At 43.7% G+C, this 22,549-nt stretch overlaps 1 protein-coding gene across 1 annotated transcript; it reads right to left on the bottom strand.

Moving 5' to 3' along the window:
* Positions 1 to 1,369: 1,369 nt before the first annotated feature.
* Positions 1,370 to 3,207, bottom strand: LOC140531328 (taste receptor type 2 member 2-like). Its single transcript, XM_072650322.1, has 2 exons — positions 3,183 to 3,207; positions 1,370 to 2,316 (listed from the first exon to the last, which is right to left on the bottom strand). Exons 1-2 carry the CDS (start codon positions 3,205 to 3,207, stop codon positions 1,370 to 1,372), a joined length of 972 nt encoding a protein of 323 aa, XP_072506423.1.
* Positions 3,208 to 22,549: the final 19,342 nt, after the last annotated feature.

The following is a 22,549-nucleotide window of genomic DNA, read 5'->3' as shown; positions in this document are numbered from 1 at the left end:
GCATGGCATCACCTCCCTGATGTCCTGGTCCTCTCTGAGAACAAAGGACAAGCAAAATATTAAGGCAAGGAGTTAGAGTTTGTACAGGATACAGAATAGTGCAAGTCACCGTGCCTGTCCTCAAAGAGCTTACAATCTGCCTGGAGCCATGCGCACACACATCCTCACCCATTTTTTAAAGCCTGAAGGACACAAACAAATTGTCAGTTTCTAAGAAAGAGACAAGATTGAGATCCCTTGTCTGAAAATTATCTCCCAGTTGCCTTCCAGCTCTAAAGTTCTATGGTTTTTCCTTTTTCAAGTGGACTAAAACTTAAGAGTGCTGGTGTCCTAGGAAGGTGTGATTGTAGCAAACATTATCAGGAGTAATTCCCACAGGCAAAGAGTGTGAAAAAAGTTTTGGCACTTTTATTGCTCCCCTTAGAAGGATGATTGTTTAAAATAGTACAACATAATAAGCTCAGTTAAACGGTGGCTCTCCAGAAGTGAAGATGCTGAGCAGCTGTGCTTTTATCAGTACGGACAACTCTTGTCACCCAGGTAGATCGTACAGATTACAAGACGGTAGATCATTCTCAGAGAGTCACCTGAAGCTTGGGGGTGGGGTGACTTGCCCAGGGACTGGAACACAGCTGGGAATGGAATTCAGGTCTTCTGGACTCCAAGGTCAGCACACTACCCATCATGCTATGCTTTTTCTCAGCTTGATACCTTATATAAAATGAATGGAATGTTGTTCAGGGTGATTTTCTATTCACCATGGTGAAATTCATCCCCATGGTACCTGCTTGTTTTGCTCTTGCCACAATATCTACATGAGAAATTTTCTACCTCACACCCTTGTGACTTTACTCCATCAGCACAGATGACAACATTTCTGTATCTCAGCACATGGCCATCCAGAGGTGCTATGGCTAATAAGCCATTGTCCTTACAGTCAACATGGCAAGAAGCCTCCCTGAGTATGGCTTGGCTCACCCTGACAGCAGTCCATCAGTCAGTCTGTCACTGGTTAGTGTTAGAAGCTCCTTTACCTTGGAAAGCCTGCCAAGGCTTGGGGTCCACTGGCATTGCTCCCATCTACATACACATCTAGCTGTTTATACCTTCCCAAACACCCAAAGAAAAGCACATAAACAAGAGATAAAAATCCATCCTGCCCATCCCTGTTCAATCGTTAAGGCGTTCATTGGCTGGATCCCTTTAATAACTGCTGACTATCTACAATGATTTACACACTGTAAAGCTGTAGGTTTCTCTATGTCATGAGAAAGGAGAAAGCAATCATGGGTAAAAGAAGAAAGGACAAACTTTTCTGGTTCTCAGTAATCAGAAATGACTGGAAAGGGTTCTGTGATTGTCCTTATATTTATGGCTTCTTTGCGAAACCCAGGATCCTCCTGAATGGCTGCTGGTATTTGGAATTACCCAGGATGATGATAACAGAGTGGCCAGAGGGGTAAGCTGCCATCACATCTTTTAGAAGAAAGAATGAGAGGCTTCTAAAGGGCACTGTGAAAGTCAGGTTCATCATTAGAGCTGCAAAATAGGAAATGAAAAAGCAAAAGAAGGTGATCACAGTCCTTAAGGCATTAATATGGGCTTCAACACTGGGATTTCCCAAGCCAGAAGAACTGGTTTGCATCCGCTGAGTGTGGCTGTAAAGAGAGGCAAATAAGGTCACTGTACACATGACAAACAGGCACAGAGGAAATAACAAAATCAAGTTGACCATGAACAGGTCCTTGACAGTGACTCTTTCAGAGTCAGGGCTAGCCAGTGAGACATTATAGGGCCAGTTAGTAAAGGACTCTAAGGGGGAATGCCACATGTAGGCACATACGACAGCAGTGATGACAGAGATCAGCAGGCTCCCCACAAGCATCCAGGGCATTAGTTTGGAGACCCTGAATTTCAGCCACAGAAAATAGGGATGTGTGAAGGCAGAGATCTTAAGGCAGTAGAAAATGCCAAGGCAGGTGGCAAACCAGAAGCTGGAGGAGTTTAGAAACATCCAGATAAAGACGTATGCAGATCCTTTAATTTTGTTCCGATACACACTCACAAAGAAGACGTTGATGACGCCTTGAAATGTCAACAAAATCTGCAGGCCAAGCCTTGACATCCCAAGGCAGGTGAGGAGGAGCTCAATGGGTATAAGTCTCTTGTTTTGAATCAGTTTTGTGACATTCACAACCACTAGAAACCCATTTCCAATAATCCCTATAATTAACAGAACTGTTAGGATTGTGGTGTGGAAAATTCCCACCAGAGAGATCATGTTTCCTACCAGAAATCCCAGTCTCTCTTGGTTGACTTCTCAAATACCCCGAGCAGAAGGTCTGACTGCTAGGAGCACAGCACTGGCCAACCTCTACCTTCAGCCAGTCCCTGGATCAGAGGACAAGGCCAGCAAGAAGACAAATCAGGAAGAATCCTTTTCTCATTTGTTCCTCTCCAAAGGTCCTGCTAGGGCAGGAGGAATGCAAATGCTAAGGGGAGGGACTAGATTGGTGACTTTATTTGCCAGTGGCATCTGAGGAAGAATTACTTAAATTCATTCCAAACATCTTTGTAAGAGTGTATACTTTCCCTCTATATTACTGCCTGTTTTTTTTCCTTCTCTGTGTTCTTCCTTGAAAGTGTTAAGTACCAGTTTCTTAGCACTGGTAGGCCACTACTTTAGGTATGGTCACTGGTGGTCATGTTCAAACACAGTCAAGAATACATGGGAGGAGCCATACTAAGGCAGAGCTATGTCTGGGACAAACTCAGGAGTGAATGAGTGTGTATGCGAGTGTGAGTGTGAGTGTGAGTGTGAGTGTGAGTGTGAGTGTGTGTGTGTGTGTGTGTGTGTGTGTAGGGAGGTTTACAATGCATCAAGCAGAGAATAGTTTATTAAAAGGAGAGGAACCTTGTGGTGGGCAAAGAATAAATTGAGATATAGTGAGAAGAATATTATATTTGGAGAGGATCTGGAATCCCTTCTAGCTTCAAATCAATGATGCTATGATCCTATGATCCTATGATAAGGGAGGGCTCTCTCCACAGGGGAAGCCACAGAGGATATTCTCCCTGCTAATGAGGAGATACTGGTCCCCTGTTGAGGTTCACAGGGCAACTGCACCCCAGGCAAGATAAGGATATCACCCTGGGGAAGAAGCAGCACCCTGAATCAGCACCTGGGACAGAGTCCTGTTTGTCCATACTAGTTATAACTGGGTACTTAGTATTTATCTAGCTGACACCTTTTCAAAAGAGTCCTCAGGCTTTGCACAGACTCACTAAAATCACTTTCCTTTGACCCTGGGAGAACAATCCTGAGTTCCAGGAATCCTTCTTTTCAAGATTCAGGGGTCTGATTTTCACATTATAGGTCAAACACCAGTTTGGTCGACAGGACAGCTTCCTTGAAGGCAAAGGCTGGTTCTCTATTGTCTTTGTACCCTTAATTACCAAAATGAAACAATAGGAATTTCTTAATAATAAAGAACTGCCATGTGCCAGGCATTATGCTAAGCACTTTACAAATACCCTACTTGATCCTCATGACCACCCTGGGAGAGAGGTGCTATTATTACCCTCATTTTACAGATGAGGAAACTGAGGCAGGCTTTCTTGGGGTCCTGCTTAGGTCAGTAAATGTCTGAGGTAAAATTTGAACTCAGTCTTTCTAAACCCAGGTCCAGTGTGCCATTTACTGTGGTGTCACTGAGCTCCTAGGTCAGGCAAGAAAGAAAGAGAGAGAGAGAGAGAGAGAGAGAGAGAGAGAGAGAGAGAGAGAGAGAGAGAGAGAGAGAGAGAGAGAAAGGAAGGAAGGAAGGAAGGAAGGAAGGAAGGAAGGAAGGAAGGAAGGAAGAAAAAGAAAGAAACAAGGAAAGAAAGAAAAAAAGAAGAAAGGAAAGAAGGAAGGAAGGAAAGAAAAAGAAAGGAAGAAAGGAAGGAAGTCGTTGGCTCATAGTAGGGCTTAAGAAATATTTGTTTGTTGTTAATTCTAAGTTGTGTGTGTGTGTGTATGTGCATGTGTGTGTTTAAAGCAGACCTGTGATTTCTTCTACGTGAGGAATTCCTGGTGAGGAGCTCCCCTGGTCAATGTGGACTGACATCTCAGTCATTTATAGTCTTAGAGAGTGGCTTGAGGCTCTGGGTGGCTAACTGACTTGCCCATGTCCAAAGAGCCAGTGTGTGTCAGAGGCAGATCCAATGAAAGCCTTCCTGGGTCCAAGGACAGCTCCCGACCAACTCCCTGTTCCATGCTGCCTCTCACATCTGAGTCAAAGGCTACATCAATTGACCCCAGAATTCAGTGGCACAAAGTGCATCATGTTGTCTGGCAGCCCACTCCCCCAGGGAAGCTCATTTGAAAAGCCTGAGTGAATACCCATCAGCATTGGCAGAGTGCCATCCCTGGCATTTTTAGCTGAGTTAACTCTGATGAATTTGCATGGCCCATTCACCCAGGTGCAGCTGAGGCTTCAGGGAATTGGTAATTGATTCATCTGTGGATTTGAATTTATCCAGAGTAGTTTTCTCTCTGAAACCCCAGATGCCAGCCCCTTCTTTATCTGCCTACAGGTGCTGAACTTTCCTGGGTCCATGCCCCTTTCCCACCAAGGCATAATGACCACCTAGCTATTGCATTCTTGGGCCATATTTGCATTTGTCATTTTCTGGTAATAATTGACCTGTTTTGCATCCAGGCGCAGTGAACTTCCAGCATTCCAATGTATCTCTCTGATAAGGACATTCCCTCCAAAGGAGTGCATTGTAGCTCACATATCCCTACCCCATCTGTCTGTGTCCTCCATGAATCCTCAATAGACCAGGGCCATTCCTACCTACCCCAGGTCTTTTAATAGTAGATGAGTATCCGTGCCACACTCCATCTCTCCGTCTATTGCTCCAAGATCTGTTTGTTTCTGGTTGGAGTCCTTTATAGTCACCTTTGGTAATATTACTGAAGCCCACTCAGGAACTGAAAGTCCATCTGGCTTTCTCAGAGTGGAAGGAAGATGTAGGCAACCCTTGAGTAGTACAACAGTCTTGATTAGTCTTTCAACCTCCCTTCAACTCATCCTCTATACAGCTGCCCAAGTGATCTTTCTGAAATGCAGGAATGACCCTTGACCCTGCTTGAGACACTTCAGGGGTTCCCTCTCCTCCTCCAATGTGTACTGGACACACACATTTCCTCTGTTTGGCATACAAAACCCTTCACAATCTGACTCTAGCCTCCCTTCTAGACTCCCCATCTACGTACTCTAGCTCCTCCTCAGACACTACTCTATTTCCCACTTTCATGCTAGTACCTTTCCCTCTCTCCCTCATGGGCTCTGCCTTTTGGAATCCTTAGGTTCCTTCAGAGCTCAGTCCAAATGCTGCTTCCTGCAGGAAGCCTTTGTGGACTGCTCTGTCCCCAGCTCTAAGCCTGACCACCACCATGATTACTTTCCATTTACTCTGTGAATATTTTACATTTGCTTACATGCATGGCTGTCATTTTTCCTGAGAGGATTTAGGCTTTTTGAGGACAATGGCAGCTTGATTTTGGCCTTCCTATTCCCGAGGTCTCACCTGGTATATGTGAGGGCTCAACAAATATTTACTGATTACTAACTCTTGCTGTACATTTACTTCAGTGAGTTAGAGCCTTTGACCCATGACCAACTAAACGAGGGGGATTCCTTTTCAAAGGAAGTGAGATTTAAACCTTATTCTACAAAAAAATAATTTATGGGGGAGTGGGGAGACACACCACCATCGTTCATCTCTGGGCCATGGACATTCTAGGTTGCAGTCCTTGAGACAAACTTTAAGGTTCCACTGGATTCATCCTCAAGTAATGATCATTTCATCACAAATGTGCCTGCCGTTGGATGTTGGACACACATATATTTCCTTTGGACTCTGAAGGCTTACTTCAGATTCTGAATGACATGTCACCCAGAGCCATTGGCTTTTCAGGACTAAATGGCTGGTGCTGGGAGGCACAGCAGTGTCTGGAAAGCAGTCTGAAGTGCTTTCATGAAGGTATCTTACAGGTCAAACATGTTTTTCCATGACATGGAAGGTAGTCATTTGAACTGGGTTTTTAAAACCATTAATCACTCTTTAACGGCTGGGGAGGGATTTCCTAGTCAGTTCATGAGTCCACATTCCCCCCTTGCTCTTATGGATATGGCTACTTTACTCAGTATTCCTTTGCCTAACAGTCCTATTGATTCCACCCGTACAAAGCCTTAGTAAATGTACTGGCCCAAAAGTGTTGGTTTACCATCCACCAAAGCCAAATTTACAACAAGATAGGCAGTGAAGAATTTGAAAAATTTGACTTCCTACCTAGTTTCTGTATGTGGGGAAAATAGCTTTATTTGATGTAGTTTCATGTCTTCTAAATTTTTGTCAACACCAATTTGTGCTAGTATGTTCATGATAGAATAGATGGGCCAAGAATGATAATGCATGTCTACAATGCCACTAACCAGGGAGTCAGAACTTGGGAATTCTGAGTTACAGTGGGCCAAGTCACTTAAGTGTCCACACTCAATTCTACGTCATTGTGGTGAGCTCATAGGAAGGGGCAAAGGTGTACCAGGCTGCCTAAGGAGGGACGAATGGACCTATATCCAAAATGGAGAAGGTCAAAGCTACCATGCCTATCAGTAGTGGAATCAAGTACATGGGTAGGCTCAACTCTTCCAGCCAAGGGAAGAGAGGAAGGCTCAGCCTTTAAAAAAAGACCCAGACAAACAATAGGAAAGATGTTCTAAGATCTAGGGCCATTTAAAAAAATCAGTCCCAGATTTTTTTTTCTTTCCAATACCAAGTACAGCACCGAGCACAGGATGTGTGTCCTCAAACCATGTAACTGGTTCATCTTCTTTGAATACTTCAGGGGATTGTGACTTTGTCCACATGGATACATTTGCTTTCTTGTGTGCCTACTGGCTCTGACCTCTAGAAGATAGGTTCTGTGAAGGTGGGAACAGTTTTACGTTCATCTATGTGTCCACATAACCCAGTCCAGCATCTCACACCTAATAAACATTTTTGAATTGAATTAAATTATTGCCTTCCTTCTATGACTTGGTAAAGAACATTTGGGAGCTTCTACGATTAAAAGTTGTCTCCCACTGGTTAACATGACCTGAAGTTTCTGAACTTCTCAAACCAAGTCTTCAGATGGTAGATACACAGTGCACTAGGATTGAAGCGTAGGATTGAAGTCTTTCCAGTAGGCTCAGACCTTTGGGAGGCTGGGTTCAGTGTGCAGACAGCAGAACCCAGCATTCCTTCTGTTTGCTTTAATTCCACAATGAGATGGCATTCCAGTGGGATTAACACAAGTGTCATGGAGTATTCTGATGACTGTGCTCACAGACATTGTGTTGAACTCAGGAGCTTCCCCTAGAGAATCCCAAACAAAATGGAGGCACGATATTTCAAGGTATAGATGCTAAATGAGATCACTGCCGGTTCTGGAATGTTCTCTCAGGTTGTGGAGAGAATGCCCACTTCACCCAGATTGCTATTTGGCCCAAAGATGTATAATTAGTGAGAGGAATTGAGGATTGGGTGATGGAGGTCCTTCCTCCACAGTGGTGGTGAAGCAAACTAATGCTGCTTGAGTAACCTGGGGCTAAGTCACTTTCCCTCAGTGAACCTGAGTCTCCTCCTCTCTAAAATGGGCAAATAATGCCTGCAGTGTATACTGCACAGGACTGTTATGAGACTCAAATAAGATAATTTGTGTAAGGTGCTTGTACATCTTAAAAGATACACATACACACATATACATCCATACACACATAGGCAGGGAGCTGTCCGATCTACTTGTGGTCATGGGCAAAGAGTAAATGGAAGATTGATGCTAATCATTTATGGATAGTGTAACATACTTATGTTGTTCCAGCCTTAAGCTCTATTAAACTATTCATGTCTTAAGCAGCCCTGGAGTAGGGCAATCTGATCTTTCGGATGAAGGGAATGGGGATACTCCGGCAGATGTGCTTGGGGCCGATCTACTGGGATGCTCCCACTAAAACCACTTTTTCACTCACTGATTGAGAGGGAGGCAGGTAGTACCCTGGATCGGGAGCCAGGCTTTGAATGCTAGCCCTGCCGTTGGCTGGTTGGGCCAGTTGCCAGACATCTGCTTTGTGACATGTAAACCGAGTAGATACTACTTGTAAGAGTTCTCCCAGCTGATGTGGTATGGACTTTCTTTGGCTGGAAGCCAGATGATTATCATGGCCTTGGTTGGGGCTTAGCACCCTCCCCTCACCCAGGGGCCAGGGCTGGTCTCACCTGGGGGAGCACTACATGGGAAAGTTTGCTTCCCCTTTGTCCTCTTCCTTTCTGGTGACTGTCTTAGGTTCATGTCTTATGACAGGATCAAGAGCTGGAAGAATCTGAGCATCTGTTGAGACCAACTTTTTCATTTTACATAAGGAGAAATTGAGGCCCAGGGAGGTGAAGGATTTTGCACAGGGTCATGCAGCTAGGCAGCATCAGAGACAGGATTTGAACCCAGGATGTGACTCCATAGCTGGGGTCTCCTCTATCATCATGTCTTGATGCTGATACTCTGTGCATAATAGGTGTGGGAAATCACATCAGATGTGTGGATTCACTGCTCCAGAGGCTTTCTGCCACAGGTTTCTGCTTGCTTACAGAGAAGAGGCCCCACAACTCTAGAGACAGGAAAATCAAACACAGATGGAGGCCTGTGCTCATCACCTACAAGTACCCAGAGCATGTAGGGGAGCAGGGAAGACCCAGAGGGTTTTTTGCCTCTAGGGAGTACAGCACTCCTTCACCTCCCTAACATAAAAGGCGATCAGGCCTGTCATTCCAAACCTTAAGCCCCTTTCCCTTCCACTTTCCACTTTGGTCTGCCAGGAGACTTTGTTCTTCAGGACAATGTTTGGAGAAAAGAGGAAGACAAAGGAGTTAAAAGACAACCAGACAAAACACCTCCCCCCGCAAAGAAAAAAGCCCAAGCAAACTTCCAAGCGATTCTTGTCACATCACCCTGGCCCAGTTTTCGTGCCACGATGAACAAGGTGAATTCACTGGAACATCAGGATGCACAGATCTGGTATGATCACTCCATTCTCTCACCTTGATGTATCTAGCTGGCAATGTCTCAGTTTCTTCATCTATAAAATGAGGACATTGGACTCACTGATCTCCAAGGTTCCTTCTAGGTTTAAATCCATGATTCCATGATCATGGTCCCACTATGGCCACTCTTCCCATGTAAACACTGCATCCTGGGATAGCCCATCATGGTCCAAAACTCCTCTAGCTCCCAAATGAGAAAAGGAGGCAGCATTTTGAAAGAAGGATCTTCTGGGGTTTTTGTCCTTCAAAGGAAGTTCCTGATATGAAACAGGTATTATCCAAATGGTGACTGAGATGAGATGCCTGGGATTTAACCACAGTCTAAAGCTCCCATTCCAAGACCAACCCATTCCCCCTTCAAGCCACCATTTTCTGATTTCCTCTAGTTAGGGTGGGTGTCTTCCTTTTGCTCCTTAGGGCTCCCAGCCTGCCTGAGGCTGCAGACCACAAAGGGGGCTTTCTTCTTGTGGAATCCAGGCAGCTGAACTCCAACAAGCCAAGTACCCAACAGGATGCCCTTCTCAGGCACATACTGACTCGACAACTTTCTAAGCAACTTCCTCCCAGACAGCTGAAAAAAATCTGTCCATGAAGCTGAGAAGAACTAGAGCTTCTACTTTACATGTAGGGGAGGCAGGTGGACCTTGTGTGCCTCCTAATTCATCAGAGCTGGGGCTGGGGCTGCCAAGGCAGCCTTCTCCCAGATGCATGTCTCCATGGCCATGGTAGACACTCTGAGGGTCCCTGGGGTGGGCAGGCAGGGTGTCATCTGAAGCAAGAAAGTGCAGATTTATCTATTTCTGACCTTGACATCTAATGGATGAAACTTTTCTCTCTTCCAGGATTGCTTGCCGGACAAGACAGTAATATTAGTTTCTTTTTAGAAGAAGTAGAAAATCCGTTTTGTGCCTTTGTGATGATTTGAAAGAAATCTTGAATCCACCCTAAGTTCTTTAGACATTGAGTCATGAGGTTTGGAGAAGTAGAAGTCCCTAGAATTTTATTAGAAGAGAGGAGGAAATAATTCTCAGGAAAACAAAAAAGAAAGGAAAACTTAAATGTGAAAATAAAAAAGAAAATATCCGTAGGGTGAGAGTGGGGTCTGGACTGTGTCAGGAGATGGAGAGAGGATAGCACACAAAGGAGGAAGGGGAAGAGAAACACCGAATACCTGGAAGTATGAGATAAATAGAATTTTTTTAGGAGTAAGCTAGATGTTCTCAGAAGGCAGCTGCTCATTGTCTAAAGAGTGGGAACAGTGGGTCAACTAGCATTGTCAAAGAAGAGATCATCTAAGGAGCGTCAAAGGAAGAAAAGATGCCTGGCAGCATTGGTTACTCTCTGATGAAGAGAACTGAGGCAGTGATTTGTCATAGTGAAGTCTCGTGCCTTCACGAGCATGAGAAAGAGGATGTCCCAAGACTTGTCCAAATGGTTTAATAGCTGATTGTTTCTTTGGCCATGGTGACCCACAGGATCAAAAGGTCATAGAGCCCAAGCAGGGAGGGTCCTCCTAGGACATCCAGTCCAACCTTCTCATTCCACATATGAAGAAATTAAGGCCCTTTCAGATGAAGGGATTTGCCCAAAGTCATATGACTGGCAAGCATCAGAGGTCAGATTTGAACTCAAATCCTTTGACTTCAAAGTCGGTGTTCTTTCCACCGTCTCACACATATCATCTACTTCTGGTGATTCACATGGGCATAAATGACTGTCAGAAGAAATTTAAAAAGCTTTGCCAAAGATAACAACGTTTTGGTTAAGAAACTGTATATCCTTTGAGGATATAAGGTATACAAAGCAAGCAATGTAGAAAAGAAAGGCAGAGTTGGTAAAGACAAAATTAGTTAAAAATGTGAGAATGGTTTTGAATTTCTGGACTATTGCTTAAAGAATTGTGAGGTGAGCTCCTGGCAAGGGTTGGTAGGAATGAATATATCCATTGTGTTGCAAACCTACACAAAAGACTTCAGGCTCTGAGTTCTTCTGGATCTTTCCAAGATGATACCAATCTTATCTTCTGCAAGAGGCACCTGTACCAAACTGCCCAGCTCCTAGTGCCTTCCACTGAGACAATATTCCATTTGCATTGCATATGCCTAGTTATTTACGTGTCTCCTCCTTAGAATGTAAACTCACCAAGGGCAGGGAATCAGGTTTTTCTTTTATTTGCCATTTGCCATGCCAAGCAAAATGCTTCCCAGACTGCCTAATTCACAGAAATGTTTGCTGATTGATGAATGAGCGTAATAATATAGTTTTAAGAAATGAGGAATATGAGGAAATTAGAAAATCCTCAGAAGGGCAATGACTGTTTCAGTTTTATTTTTGTATCTGCAACACCTGGTCTCACACATGGCAGGAGCTTCATAAATGCTAATTGATTGATTGATCCCTGGTGCAGAGTGAAGGAAGCAAAGCAATATATATGATTATAATAATGTAAAGGAAAAGCACTCCTGAAAGCATCAGACGGATGAATTGTAATAATTAGTATCCTTTCTGGGGAATTGATAAGAAAACCTTATCTTCTCAGCAGAGAGGTGGAGGGGTATGCTTGTGGAATAAAGTCTGCACTGTCAGATACAGCTACAGTGTAAGCTGATTTTCTTTAATTTTCTTTTTTCAGAAGAAAGGATTCAGTAGCAGAGGATTGGTTAAAGGGGGAAAAACTATGTTGTCAGAAACAAAGGTATAAATAAAACTTTTCTGTTATTGTTAAGCTTTGAACAAATCCCATGGAGGATCCAACATACCTGGCCAGAGGAAAGTGTGGCTTGCAGTGGAGGCAGCTCTTCACACTGTTCCGAAACTGTTACCTGCCAGAGCAGAGACTCCTTTCAGACAGGCTTGTTTAAAGCCCCCAGAGTGTGGGGTTAAATTAAACAGCTGGACTTCCTTGTGTTGCCCCCTTTGCTTCATAGTTGTTCTAAAATTCTTTTACTGACTTCTAGTGATTTCAATCACCTTCCACACCTTTCCGAGTTTAAATTCACGGTCCTGAAAGCAGGGCATCTTCTGGTCTGATGGAAATGAAATGAGCAGACTTCTTGCAATGAAAAGCCTCTCTTTATAATGGCTTCTTTGTGAATGAGTGAGTCTGTCATCAGTGGCAAAGTTTCCACTCCCATGGTCCTCGTATAGATGTCTCTGGAAATCAGAGCTGTGGAAGTGAACCGAGAACCGAGGTTTCCAGGTGCTGGGGGTGGGGGGTGGTCAGGACTTTCTTCTTATGACCAATGGCTTGTTTGAAAGAGCTCATTTCCATTTCAAGGCTATCAGAATTTATTCTGAAAGAAGGTGACTTGGATGCACAGTCACTTGTAAAAATGTAGAGTGTAGCATAGAAAGACATCTTCTCCACTGCTTGGCTGGCCAAATATTGTTCCATTCTCCTCTCACACCAAAGGGATCCTTCTTCATTTGGATGATTTACACAGTGTTTTCCTGCTGTTTTATTTTTTTTTTCTGCTGTTTTATTTTTGATATACAACAAAATGAGGAAGCCAAGAGGATTTACATTTTGGATCATTTTGTGAAAAAATAATCCTAGGACTTCTCTTAGTTGTTGGCTCTTGAAAATGAAAGAGAAAAAAAAAGAATGAGCTAAGTAAGGATATCATACCTGGACTTCGCACTCTCTCACATATGGTCCCCCAGAAATGCCACACCATGTCTGAGTCAGCAACCACTTAAAACAGAACATCAAGCCCACGTTGCTATGTTCATTTTTAACTTCTAATCAAAGAACATATCAGTTCAAAGAAAGATATTTAATTGAATATCATGGCAAGGAAAGTAAAAAAGAAAAGATTCTCCCATTCACGTACACATGGAATATGTTCTCACACAGTTTTCCATATTACTAGTGGGTGATGGATATGGGTCACTAGAGAATATTTATGAAAGGGCACATGTCAGGAAAATGTAACTCAAGTTATGGAAGAGCTATAAAGAGATTTCCAAAAGCAAATAAGGACTTTTTTTGTTAGCTCACTGATGGCTTGTTCAATTTCTTTTTATAAGATAGGGTTATTTACGTTTTCTATTTCTGCTTCTGTGCATCTGGGCAGTTTATATTTTTTTTAAATATTCATCCATGTTACTTAGATTGTAAGTTTTCTTGGCATATAATTGGGCAAAATCACTCCCAACAGTTGCTTTAATTTTATCTTCATTGTTGGTGCATTCACTCTTTTCATTTTTTTATATTGCTAATTTGATTTTTCCTTCCTTTTTAATCGAATTAACCAATAGTTCATCTATTTTATTTTCTTTACAAAATAAAATCAGCTGCTAATTTTATTTGTTCCATGTTTTGGATATTTTTTAACTTTAATTTTTATTAATCTCTCCTTTGATTTTCAGGATGCCACTTTGGAATTTGATGCAAAGCATTGTTTTAAAGTTGTTTGGAGGGGAATGTTGGGAGAGTTCAGCTGAGCATTTTCTCTATTCTGATGTCTTTGCTCCATCCTCCTCTTATCTCTTTAGACTTAGTCTTTGGCTGAACTATTCATCCTTACTATTTCCACCAACACTTCTGAGCCAGTGACTCCTAAATCCATACCTCTAGTCATGAGCTCATTCTTAAATCCAGCCCCATCTGGATTTGGCTATTCCTGTGGAACTCAGACTCAGAAAATCAACAGTCCCACTCCTCATCCCCTCCCCCATGTCCCAAACCTTGGTGTTATCTTTGACTTTCCCTTTTCCTTAGAGACAATCAGCTATACCTCTCCTTCTGGCTCTGATCCTGATTTTCTAGGTTTCAAAAACCATGCTGCAGCTACTGTCTCACGTTAGAAATTCTTCCAGCTCTTGGAACCTTCTCAGCATAGAGCATCCAACTCCCCTTGCAGCCTACTTAACTGGAATATCCTTCTACCTAGATGGCTCCCTTCTTCCACGGGTAAATTCCTTTTGGGAATTCGGTTTTGTGGAGATGTCCACAACCCCCTTATATCTCTGCTCCTAACTTTCTGGACTTCAAAACCGTGGTCCTTAGCTGAGGACTTTCATTCCTCTCTGCTTCTTAGAGTCCTTTTTGTGTTTTCTTCCTTGCATTAGACCTTAAGCTCCCCAAGGGCAGAAAAATATATCTCTTTTTACCGTTATTTGTATCCCCAGAACTTAGCAGAGTCCCTGACACATAGGAAGAAGACAATAAATGTTCCTAACTTGCTGCCTATTGATGGGAGCATTGTAAATTGGTCCCTGGAGGATCAATTTGCCCTTCCCTGAGAGGGGGAAGGGGCTATTCAAAGAAGGACAAAAGTAGTCCCTTCCTCAAGTCATACTCCAGAGATGGAGTGCCCCTAGAGAACAGAGGCTATCTGAGTTCAAGTTATTGATAAGCAGCCTAGATTATCTGACACCAGCTCAGAATGGTCACTTTGCTCAGTGGACCTAAATTTCATCCCATGTGAAATGAGTCAGTAAGTAATGAGTCAGTAATGAGTCAGTCCCTTTCAGATAGAAATCTATTATCTCAGGATTCCAAGCTCCATCACGCTATTTATTGTCTCTTCCATGCCGGCAAGATTCTACTCTAGATAGGACTCCAAAGACTGCAGGAATCTTTGCTGGATGGTTCCTTTGAATGTGCCTGAGAAACCCCTTCCTCTCCTATTCCTGCCATCAATCAATTTCTTCATAAGATAACCATGGGAAGGGAATTTCTTCATAAGAAACCATGGGAAGGGAATTTCTTCATAAGAAACCATGTTTGGCAAATTAGGAAAATGGTTCTTCTGAGTTCCGTTGACACAGCTCCAGGGAGGACTGATGGATCCTCAGTCTGTCTTATGGCACCACCTTGGCTATCTCCACATCAAGCGAGGTGTCAGGAGTTATCGGCAAAGATCTCACTACTTGCTTATGGCTGCTTTGTTTATCTGCAGAAGGGGGTACTCTTTCCCCAAATTGTTTTTCTGACCTTTGCTGATAACTCCCACTTCTAAAGCACCTTCATCATTACAAAACATTTTCTTACCACAAGTTGTGAAGTGGTGGTGAAGTATAGTGACCATTATAAAGGTGAATAAATCAAAGCTCAGAGAGGGTCAAGTACATTGACGTTCACTTGAAAGATATTTAAATGTAGCAATATTAACTTCTGAACACGTTCCAGAGTCCTTTTTAGCGGTGGTGGCCAGCTTTTACACAGCCCAGCCCCACTAAGCCTGCTCATGATTTGGTGTGCAGTCTCAGTGTACAAAGCTAATAGCCAGCAGTAACACGGGAGCTGTATATGATCCTCACTGAGCCTTCTTCTGCCCTGAAGGCCTGAGACACAGGAAAATTCAGGACTTACACTATGTAAACAGGTGAGGGAGGAGGATCTCTGAAACCTCCAGATTTACAAGCTTGATGCCTGTGGTCCCAGCAGAGTCCCACTAAATCTGCATAAATCAAAGGAAAGTGTGAAAAAGCGGCATTATCCACCATCATTCACAATGGTCTAGTATGAATAACAACTGGGGGGCGGGGATGATCACGTTTGTTTGGTTTGTCTTTAAAATGCAGATAAATATGATATAAATTCATAGGCAGGCTGAATTTACAAATAAAATTCATCATATAAGCATCTTTTCCCAGAATACGATTTAATTTATTAAGGGGATTTGTTCTGTGAAGTTTGGATTCAGTCAAAGGACTGCACTTGAGGACCTAGAGGCCACCAAATGTGGCCTCAAGCCTACCAGTTCCCCACCCCCTCTGCGTCTGTTTCCTTTTCTTTAAAATGGGGATAATACTGAAACTACTTACTTCCCACAACTGTGATGGGTATTTTGTAGTGCTTACACAAGAGAGAAGAATGATTTGGATGTGGGAGGGAAGGGACTGGAAGTGTAATTTCCTTGATATGGAAACTCCCCCAAAGAAAACTCCCTCACTAATTTAGACAAGCCCCTGCTCTGCAACCCAGACTCTTGGAGAACTGCTTCTCTAATTATTAATGCTGCCATTCTTTAGCATTGTATCATTTCATTGAGCTGTTTCTAGATTTCCTTATCTACCTCCTGCCTGTTGGTCTTAATTGGACTACAGTGTTCCATTCCATCAACATCTCACATTAATCAGAGGCACCCCGACCCGAATTCCCATGTTTTTGAACATTTAGGTTCTGAACACTGAAGTGTTGTTTTCTTTGGGAGTGAGGTAGAGGAGCTGAGTCAGGGAGAGATGGCTGAGCTTATGAAAATGTCTGTACAGATCCTTCTGCTTTATTCCTAACAGTGAGTCCAATATACATTCCAAACAATGAAAGGACTGGTCAAAAGGCATAGTTATTTGGGTAGATTTTGCTATGCAGCACCATACTGTTCTCCCAAAAGATTGTAGAAGTCTGTGATTCTGCCACCAATGGAGGAGTGGACCTGGCATCCCAGCCTCACCAGTATTCAACTTCATGGCTTTCTATTTTTTTGGTCCACTTGGTGGGTGCAAAATCATACCCTGAAGTTGTTTTCCTTTATGTCTCTGATTATCTGGAAGGTGGAGGGCTTTTCTTCCCATGTATCATGAATAATTGCTGTTTTTTTTCTTTTAACCACTGTTTTTCTTGATCACTTTACTGACGTTTTATCACAGGGCATCTCTGCCTTCCCCTTTGTTATTGTCCTATTTTTTTTAAAGCATTCTTTGCTTTGTATGGGAGCTGGGGTTTATGCATGTCTAATACTATTTTTTCATGATTTAATCAAATTATGATCATTCAAATTCTGTATGTAAACTTAAGAAAGATGATATGCCTTGACACTGGGCATCTAGGAAAATGATTGTCAAGATTTGGGCTCCAAATATTGGGAGGGGATGCAGGGTGCCAGTCATCGGCTTGTAGGTATTCCAAGGCTTTTTCACACAGCTCTCTGTGAGCACTACTTGGGTACAAGTGATAATAATTGCTACTGTTTGTATAACACTTTTCAGGTTTGCCAAGAGACATACGTATTAATATATTATGTGTTTATTATACATAAGTATTATATGTGTATATATTATTCATTTATATACGATGTGATTTAATCTTCATGATAACCCTGTGAGGCAGAAACTAGGGCCATTTGCATTTTATAGATGAGGAAACTGAGGCTGAGAAGTTAAGTATTTTGCTCAAAGTTACACAAATGGTAAGTGTCTGAGATGAGATTTGAACTTGGGTCTTCCATATTCTAGGTCCTGAGCACTCTCCACTCTACCACCTAGTCTCTTTCCTTCAATGGGTCCAGTACAAAGTGGGCAGCCTCATCAGTGACAGCCTGAGCCACATTCAATGTAGTAGAAATAGAACCCTAGGTCTAGGCACTGCTGCCAGTTTACTCCATGAAAGATTAATGACCTTGTCTCTACCCTCCTTAGAGAGATGCCATGGACTTGACAAGAGCAGCCCCCCACCTCAAGTGCGCTGGGCTCTCCTGGTTGGGCTTGGCTGTTCATATCTGCCAATTTCATGAGCTGGGTCACCATTTCCATAACCCTTCCAGTCTGTGAAGCGCTTTCCTCTATTAAAAAAAACCTGTGAAGTTGGGGACATTATTATTTCCATTTTACAGATCGGGAAGCGCAAGTGTTAGAGCTGGGAATCAGAGCACACAGTTGAAGATTTAAAGTTGGAAGGGACCTGAAATGTCATCCGAGTCAATCTCCTCATTTTACAAGTGAGGTAGTTGTGGCAAGGTTTGACTCCACATCCTCCGACTTTGAGAGCAAGCTCACTTTTCCCTACAACAGCTGTCCCTTCCCTCAATACCACAGTGGGCCACGCCATAATAGCCAGGGTAGGGGTGGAGGAAGGTTGTGAGGGAAGGCATCCTTGTTGGGATGAGTATTTGGATAGGACTGTGAGCCACGAACTCCTGGGGGAAAGTCTTCTGGGCTCGAGTGGTTCCTCGCGTGTCTCAGCTGAGCGGCCACAGCGAGAAGCCAACTTTTACTCAGGGGAAGGAGGCCATGACTGGGATGATGGGGACACTTTTCTGCTAAAGACCAGGGAAGGGACAACCTCGAAGCTCCCACAGTCATGAGAGAATTCAGTGACCGTATCCTTTGTCATCTCAAACTCTGTCCTTTTCGACCCTCCCCTTGTGCCCAGCGCAGGACTTATGGATAGATGGAGAGCAGCAGCGCCGGATGGACCAGCTTCTGCAGCCCGAGACCCTGGCGCAGAGCTCCCTGCCCCAGGGTCCGACCTCTGACTTCCACACCTACGAGACAGGGATGAGAGCGCCTCCATAACTGGCCCCCACGGTCGCTGGGCAGTGAATGGCAGCGCTTTGGGAGCTCTTGGCCAGGCTGGGGCAGGCAGGGAGGGGAGGTCAGTACAGGAGGGAGGGACATCCTCACTTTTCGGATCAGAGACTCAGGACAGAGCCTCACTCAAGGCCCCCATTGGAGAAGCCGGGACTTCTCCGTCTGAAGGTCAGTGTGGGAGCTTCTGAGTCACTTTTACTGTCTACGCTCACGAATTACTTTGCATAGAAAAGCTTGTGGTTAAAGTTCGGGAATGGACTCCTCCTTACAGGGAGTATCTCCTGCCAAATCTCAGGCTCCACATCTGGCCTGGGACTTTAGGGCTTTGCCGCCATCTATGGACAAGAAGTAGAATCTTGCATTCTCAGAGCTCAAAAGGACCTCAAGGTCATTCCGTCCAAAGCGGTGTGGAGCAGGAGAACCCCCTCCCACTTCTGCTCAGCCTCCAGTGATCCCCTTAGGGATGGGGAGCTCATCACCTGCAAGCCAGGGCCCTCCACTCTACAATAGTCTTGTCCTGCGCCTCAGGAGTTTCTACCCATCGCTTCTAATTTTCTCTAAATTAATTAAATTTAATTTAATTATTTATATAATAAATACCTAATATCAGGGACTTTTAGGAGAGAGGGGGTTCTGACAACCAGAGGATTCAGGAAGGCTTGAAGGAAGCAAAGGGTCCCAAGAAGAAGATGTGAGGAGGGAAGGCACTCCAGGCATGGAGGAGGGAACTGTGCAAAGATGTGGAGAGAGGACATTACAGAGATGTCCTTTTACAGAGAAATTAGGAGATGGGAACTGTGTGGCCGATGCTGCTTCGATGCTTATCACCAATCCACCCCTACCCTGTTGGGTAACCCATCTGAATTCTGAGTTTGGAGGTGGGGGTGGGGGTGAAATAAAGAATATTAGAAAGAAATGTCTTTGAACAACCTCTTCCCAAAAGTAACCTGTCCTCTCCTTCTGGGTAGCATGCCCCAGGCAGGGAGGAGTGAGAATGGAGTAGACCTGCTTCTGATCACCTCCCCAACCCCCCACTTTCTTCTTCATTCCAGAAGTTGGCTTGAACCCTCCTCCTCTTCCCCAGACAAATCTTACTAAAACCCTTTATTTGCTTCTGCTGCAAGAAGAGACTGTCCCAGAATGGGGTCTGTTTGGGGAACCAGGGAGGACCAGACAGGAAGGCAAGGGCCTGTAGTTAAGCCAGGAATTTACTTGGTTGAAATATAGAGAAGGAAGAGAGAGGGATCATTTAAAGACTCCTGGGGAGCCCAAGTCTCTCATTACCAGCGTAGGTGGAAATTGGCCTCCTCTGACCAGCAAAAAGCCACATGCTTCCCGACAGATAATTATTTGTGGTGCCACACTCGGGGGGCTGGAGGGTCTTGGTAGAGGGCCAGCTTTTCCTGGTGGACTCCATGGGGAGCTAGCCTATGACATGTCCAACAGCCTTGGTGGCATTGCCTTGTGGTCAGAAGGGCATGGAGTGGAAGGAAGGAGACAGGTTTACCCCTCCTACTTTCGGTTCCTATTCTTGGAACAGGCTTCCTGGGATGTCCAAGGGTATCAGGGAACCCTCTACAACCAAAAGCCATATATTGTCAAACCCAATCTTCCATGCTTATATACAGGAAGTGAACCTGAGACCTGAGAGGCAGTGCAATGCAGTGGATAGACAACTGGACTCAAAGCTGGGAAGACCTAGGTACAAGTCTTACCTCTGACACTCCTTTGCTCTGTGACCCAAGGCAGGTCACTTAACATCTCAGTGTTGTGGGCAATTCTCCTAAGGCTGTGAGGTGTAGAGAAGATACCAGCCTGCACTGGCAGAGGCACATGCCCATTCCCTCTGCTCTGTGTCTTATGCTCAATGAACATGGCAGGTCTTTTTCTCAGGCAATTTATTTCTCATTCCTTTCCAGCATTTCCCTTAATTAACACTCCATCACTTCTTTAAAATACCACCTGTCAACTTCAGCGAGTAACCCTCCAGTAATACTAACTGACATTTCCAGAGCACATACGCCATCGACCATCTTTCTCTCACTCTCTCCTGAGATCCCTGGGAAAGAGGCACCGCTACCTAATACAAAAGAAGAAACAGAGGCTCTGAGAATTTCAGCCACCTGCCCACAATCACAGGTCTTCTTTATTCCAGGGCCACCCCTTACTGCCTCAAAAAACAAGCTGGCTGTCTCATCAGTCAAAACAAGGATCTCTCTCTTTTTAGGATCCTGAAAGCATAAAGCTCGCTTTCATCAGTCAAAATAAGTTAATAAAGCATCCTCTGCCATGTGTGGTGTTTCTAGAGCTGGATTAGATCATTTAGTAGGGATAGAGCAATATAAATAATTTAATTTTTTTTAAGTAATGAGATAGATCATCAAAAGTAAATATGATTATAAAGAGAGGGGGCCAGTCATGTCCAACTCTGTGTGTTGCTGTGTTGACAGTCAACAAGAAGTCAAAGATATTCCCAAGATCCTGTGTAAATGTAGTTGATAATAGATCAACTTATCTCCTCTCTTCCTTATTCAGATGAGTCAAGTCCTCCAGAGTAAGACTCCCTCTCTCCCTCAGGGTTCTAAGTACACCCTTGATGAATTAGGGGTTCTTCTCCAGTGCTATTGCTTCAAGTCAGTATCAAGTTCAAAATCAAGTGAAACAACACCTGTAATGCATTTAGCACAGTGCCTGTCAATTCCCTTTCCTATAGGCTCTCATTTATTAGAATACATAGCTGAGCCTCAAGTGCTGGGCTGGAACAGGGTCCCTGTCTTGTAGAATGGGATGTTGTATCTTCACCCTGAAATCTGACCTTTACACTTGTTTCCATTTGTCACAGGCTTCTCCAGGGAAGGAAGGTTCCCTGTAGTGATAGCTCCCAAAACCTATTGCAATGGTTTAAGATGAAAGAAAAGTCCAGCCCCTTGCCTACCCCAGCCCCAAAAGGTTCTAGCCTCCTTCTCAAGTCCCCGGCTCACAGATGGTTGACTTGTCCTAGAAATAAAGCACTTGCCTACTGAGGAGGATGTGAGGTGTGACATCTAATTCTTCATTCCATCTTGGGGAGACCTTGATCATCATCAAAATCTTTAACGTTTTCAGTCTAAATCAACACAGATCTTGTGCCCAATTTCTTTACTATAAAAACCTCACCAGTTTCACTGACAGCCAATAAGCCATTCAATGATGAGGTTTCACCTAATCAATGCCTTGATCATGACATGAGGGGCAATGGCCAGCTGTCCACAGGGAGAGGGGGGGACTTACTTATCTTGGGAAGGACTCAGGGTCACATTGAACAGTCTGACCATTGCTAATGTGGCCTCTTATGAAAGCCCTTTTTTGACATAAGGGAAGGGAGAAGGTTCTTTTTCTAGTATAAGAACAGGATTTTATCCTTGGCCATATTCCCTTCAGTGTCTTCATCAATGACTTGGTTGAATCCCTAAGGTACTCATCACGTTTCCAGAAAATGGGAAATAAGGAGGCATAGCTGATGCTCTGGAAGGCAGAAATAGAGAAATAACAAAGATTCCAAAGGCAGGCTGAGTGGGCCAAGGCTCACAGGGCCATTTTGTTGTTCCTTCAGTTGTGTCTGACTCTTTGTGACCCCATGGACAATAGAACACCAGGCCCTTCTATCCTTCACTATCTCCCAAAGTCTATCCAAATTCATGCTCATTGCTTCTACTGTGTATTCATCTCTGCTGTCCCCTTCTACTTTTATCTTCAATTTTTCCCAGCATCAGGGTTTTTCCAATGAATGCTGTTTTCTCATTTTTGCAGCCAAAGTATTTAAGTTTCAACTTCTGTACTTGACTTTGCAGTGAATAGTCTGAATTAATTTCTTTAAGAATTAACTGGTTGGATCTCTTTGCTGTCCAAGGGACTCTCAAAATTCTCTCCAGCACAATTGGAAAGTGTTGATTCTGTGGCATTCAGCTTTCTTTATAGTCCAGCTCTTACAGCCATACATTGCTACTGGAAAAACCATAGCTTTGACTGACTTTATGGATCTTTGTTTGCAAGGTGAGGACTCTGTTTTTAAGTCTGCTTTACAGATTTGCCATAACTTTCCTTCCAAGGACCAAGCATCTTTACATTTAATTTAATTTTAATTAGTCACCATCTGCAGTGACCTCTGAGCCCAAGACTATAAAAT

Source organism: Notamacropus eugenii, chromosome 3 (genome assembly GCF_028372415.1).
Source record: "Notamacropus eugenii isolate mMacEug1 chromosome 3, mMacEug1.pri_v2, whole genome shotgun sequence".
Classification (NCBI taxonomy): domain Eukaryota; kingdom Metazoa; phylum Chordata; class Mammalia; order Diprotodontia; family Macropodidae; genus Notamacropus; species Notamacropus eugenii.
Note: the sequence above shows the minus strand (reverse complement) of the source record. Positions and strands in the feature narration are given on the sequence as shown.

Excerpts from the sequence above, each read along its gene's own strand:
- LOC140531328 (XM_072650322.1), bottom strand. The coding sequence starts at position 3,207 with ATGGACAAACAGGACTCTGTCCCAG. Across the intron at positions 2,317-3,182 it reads CAAACAGGACTCTGTCCCAG|TCAACCAAGAGAGACTGGGA; the intron begins GTGCTGATTCAG and ends GTATTTGAGAAG.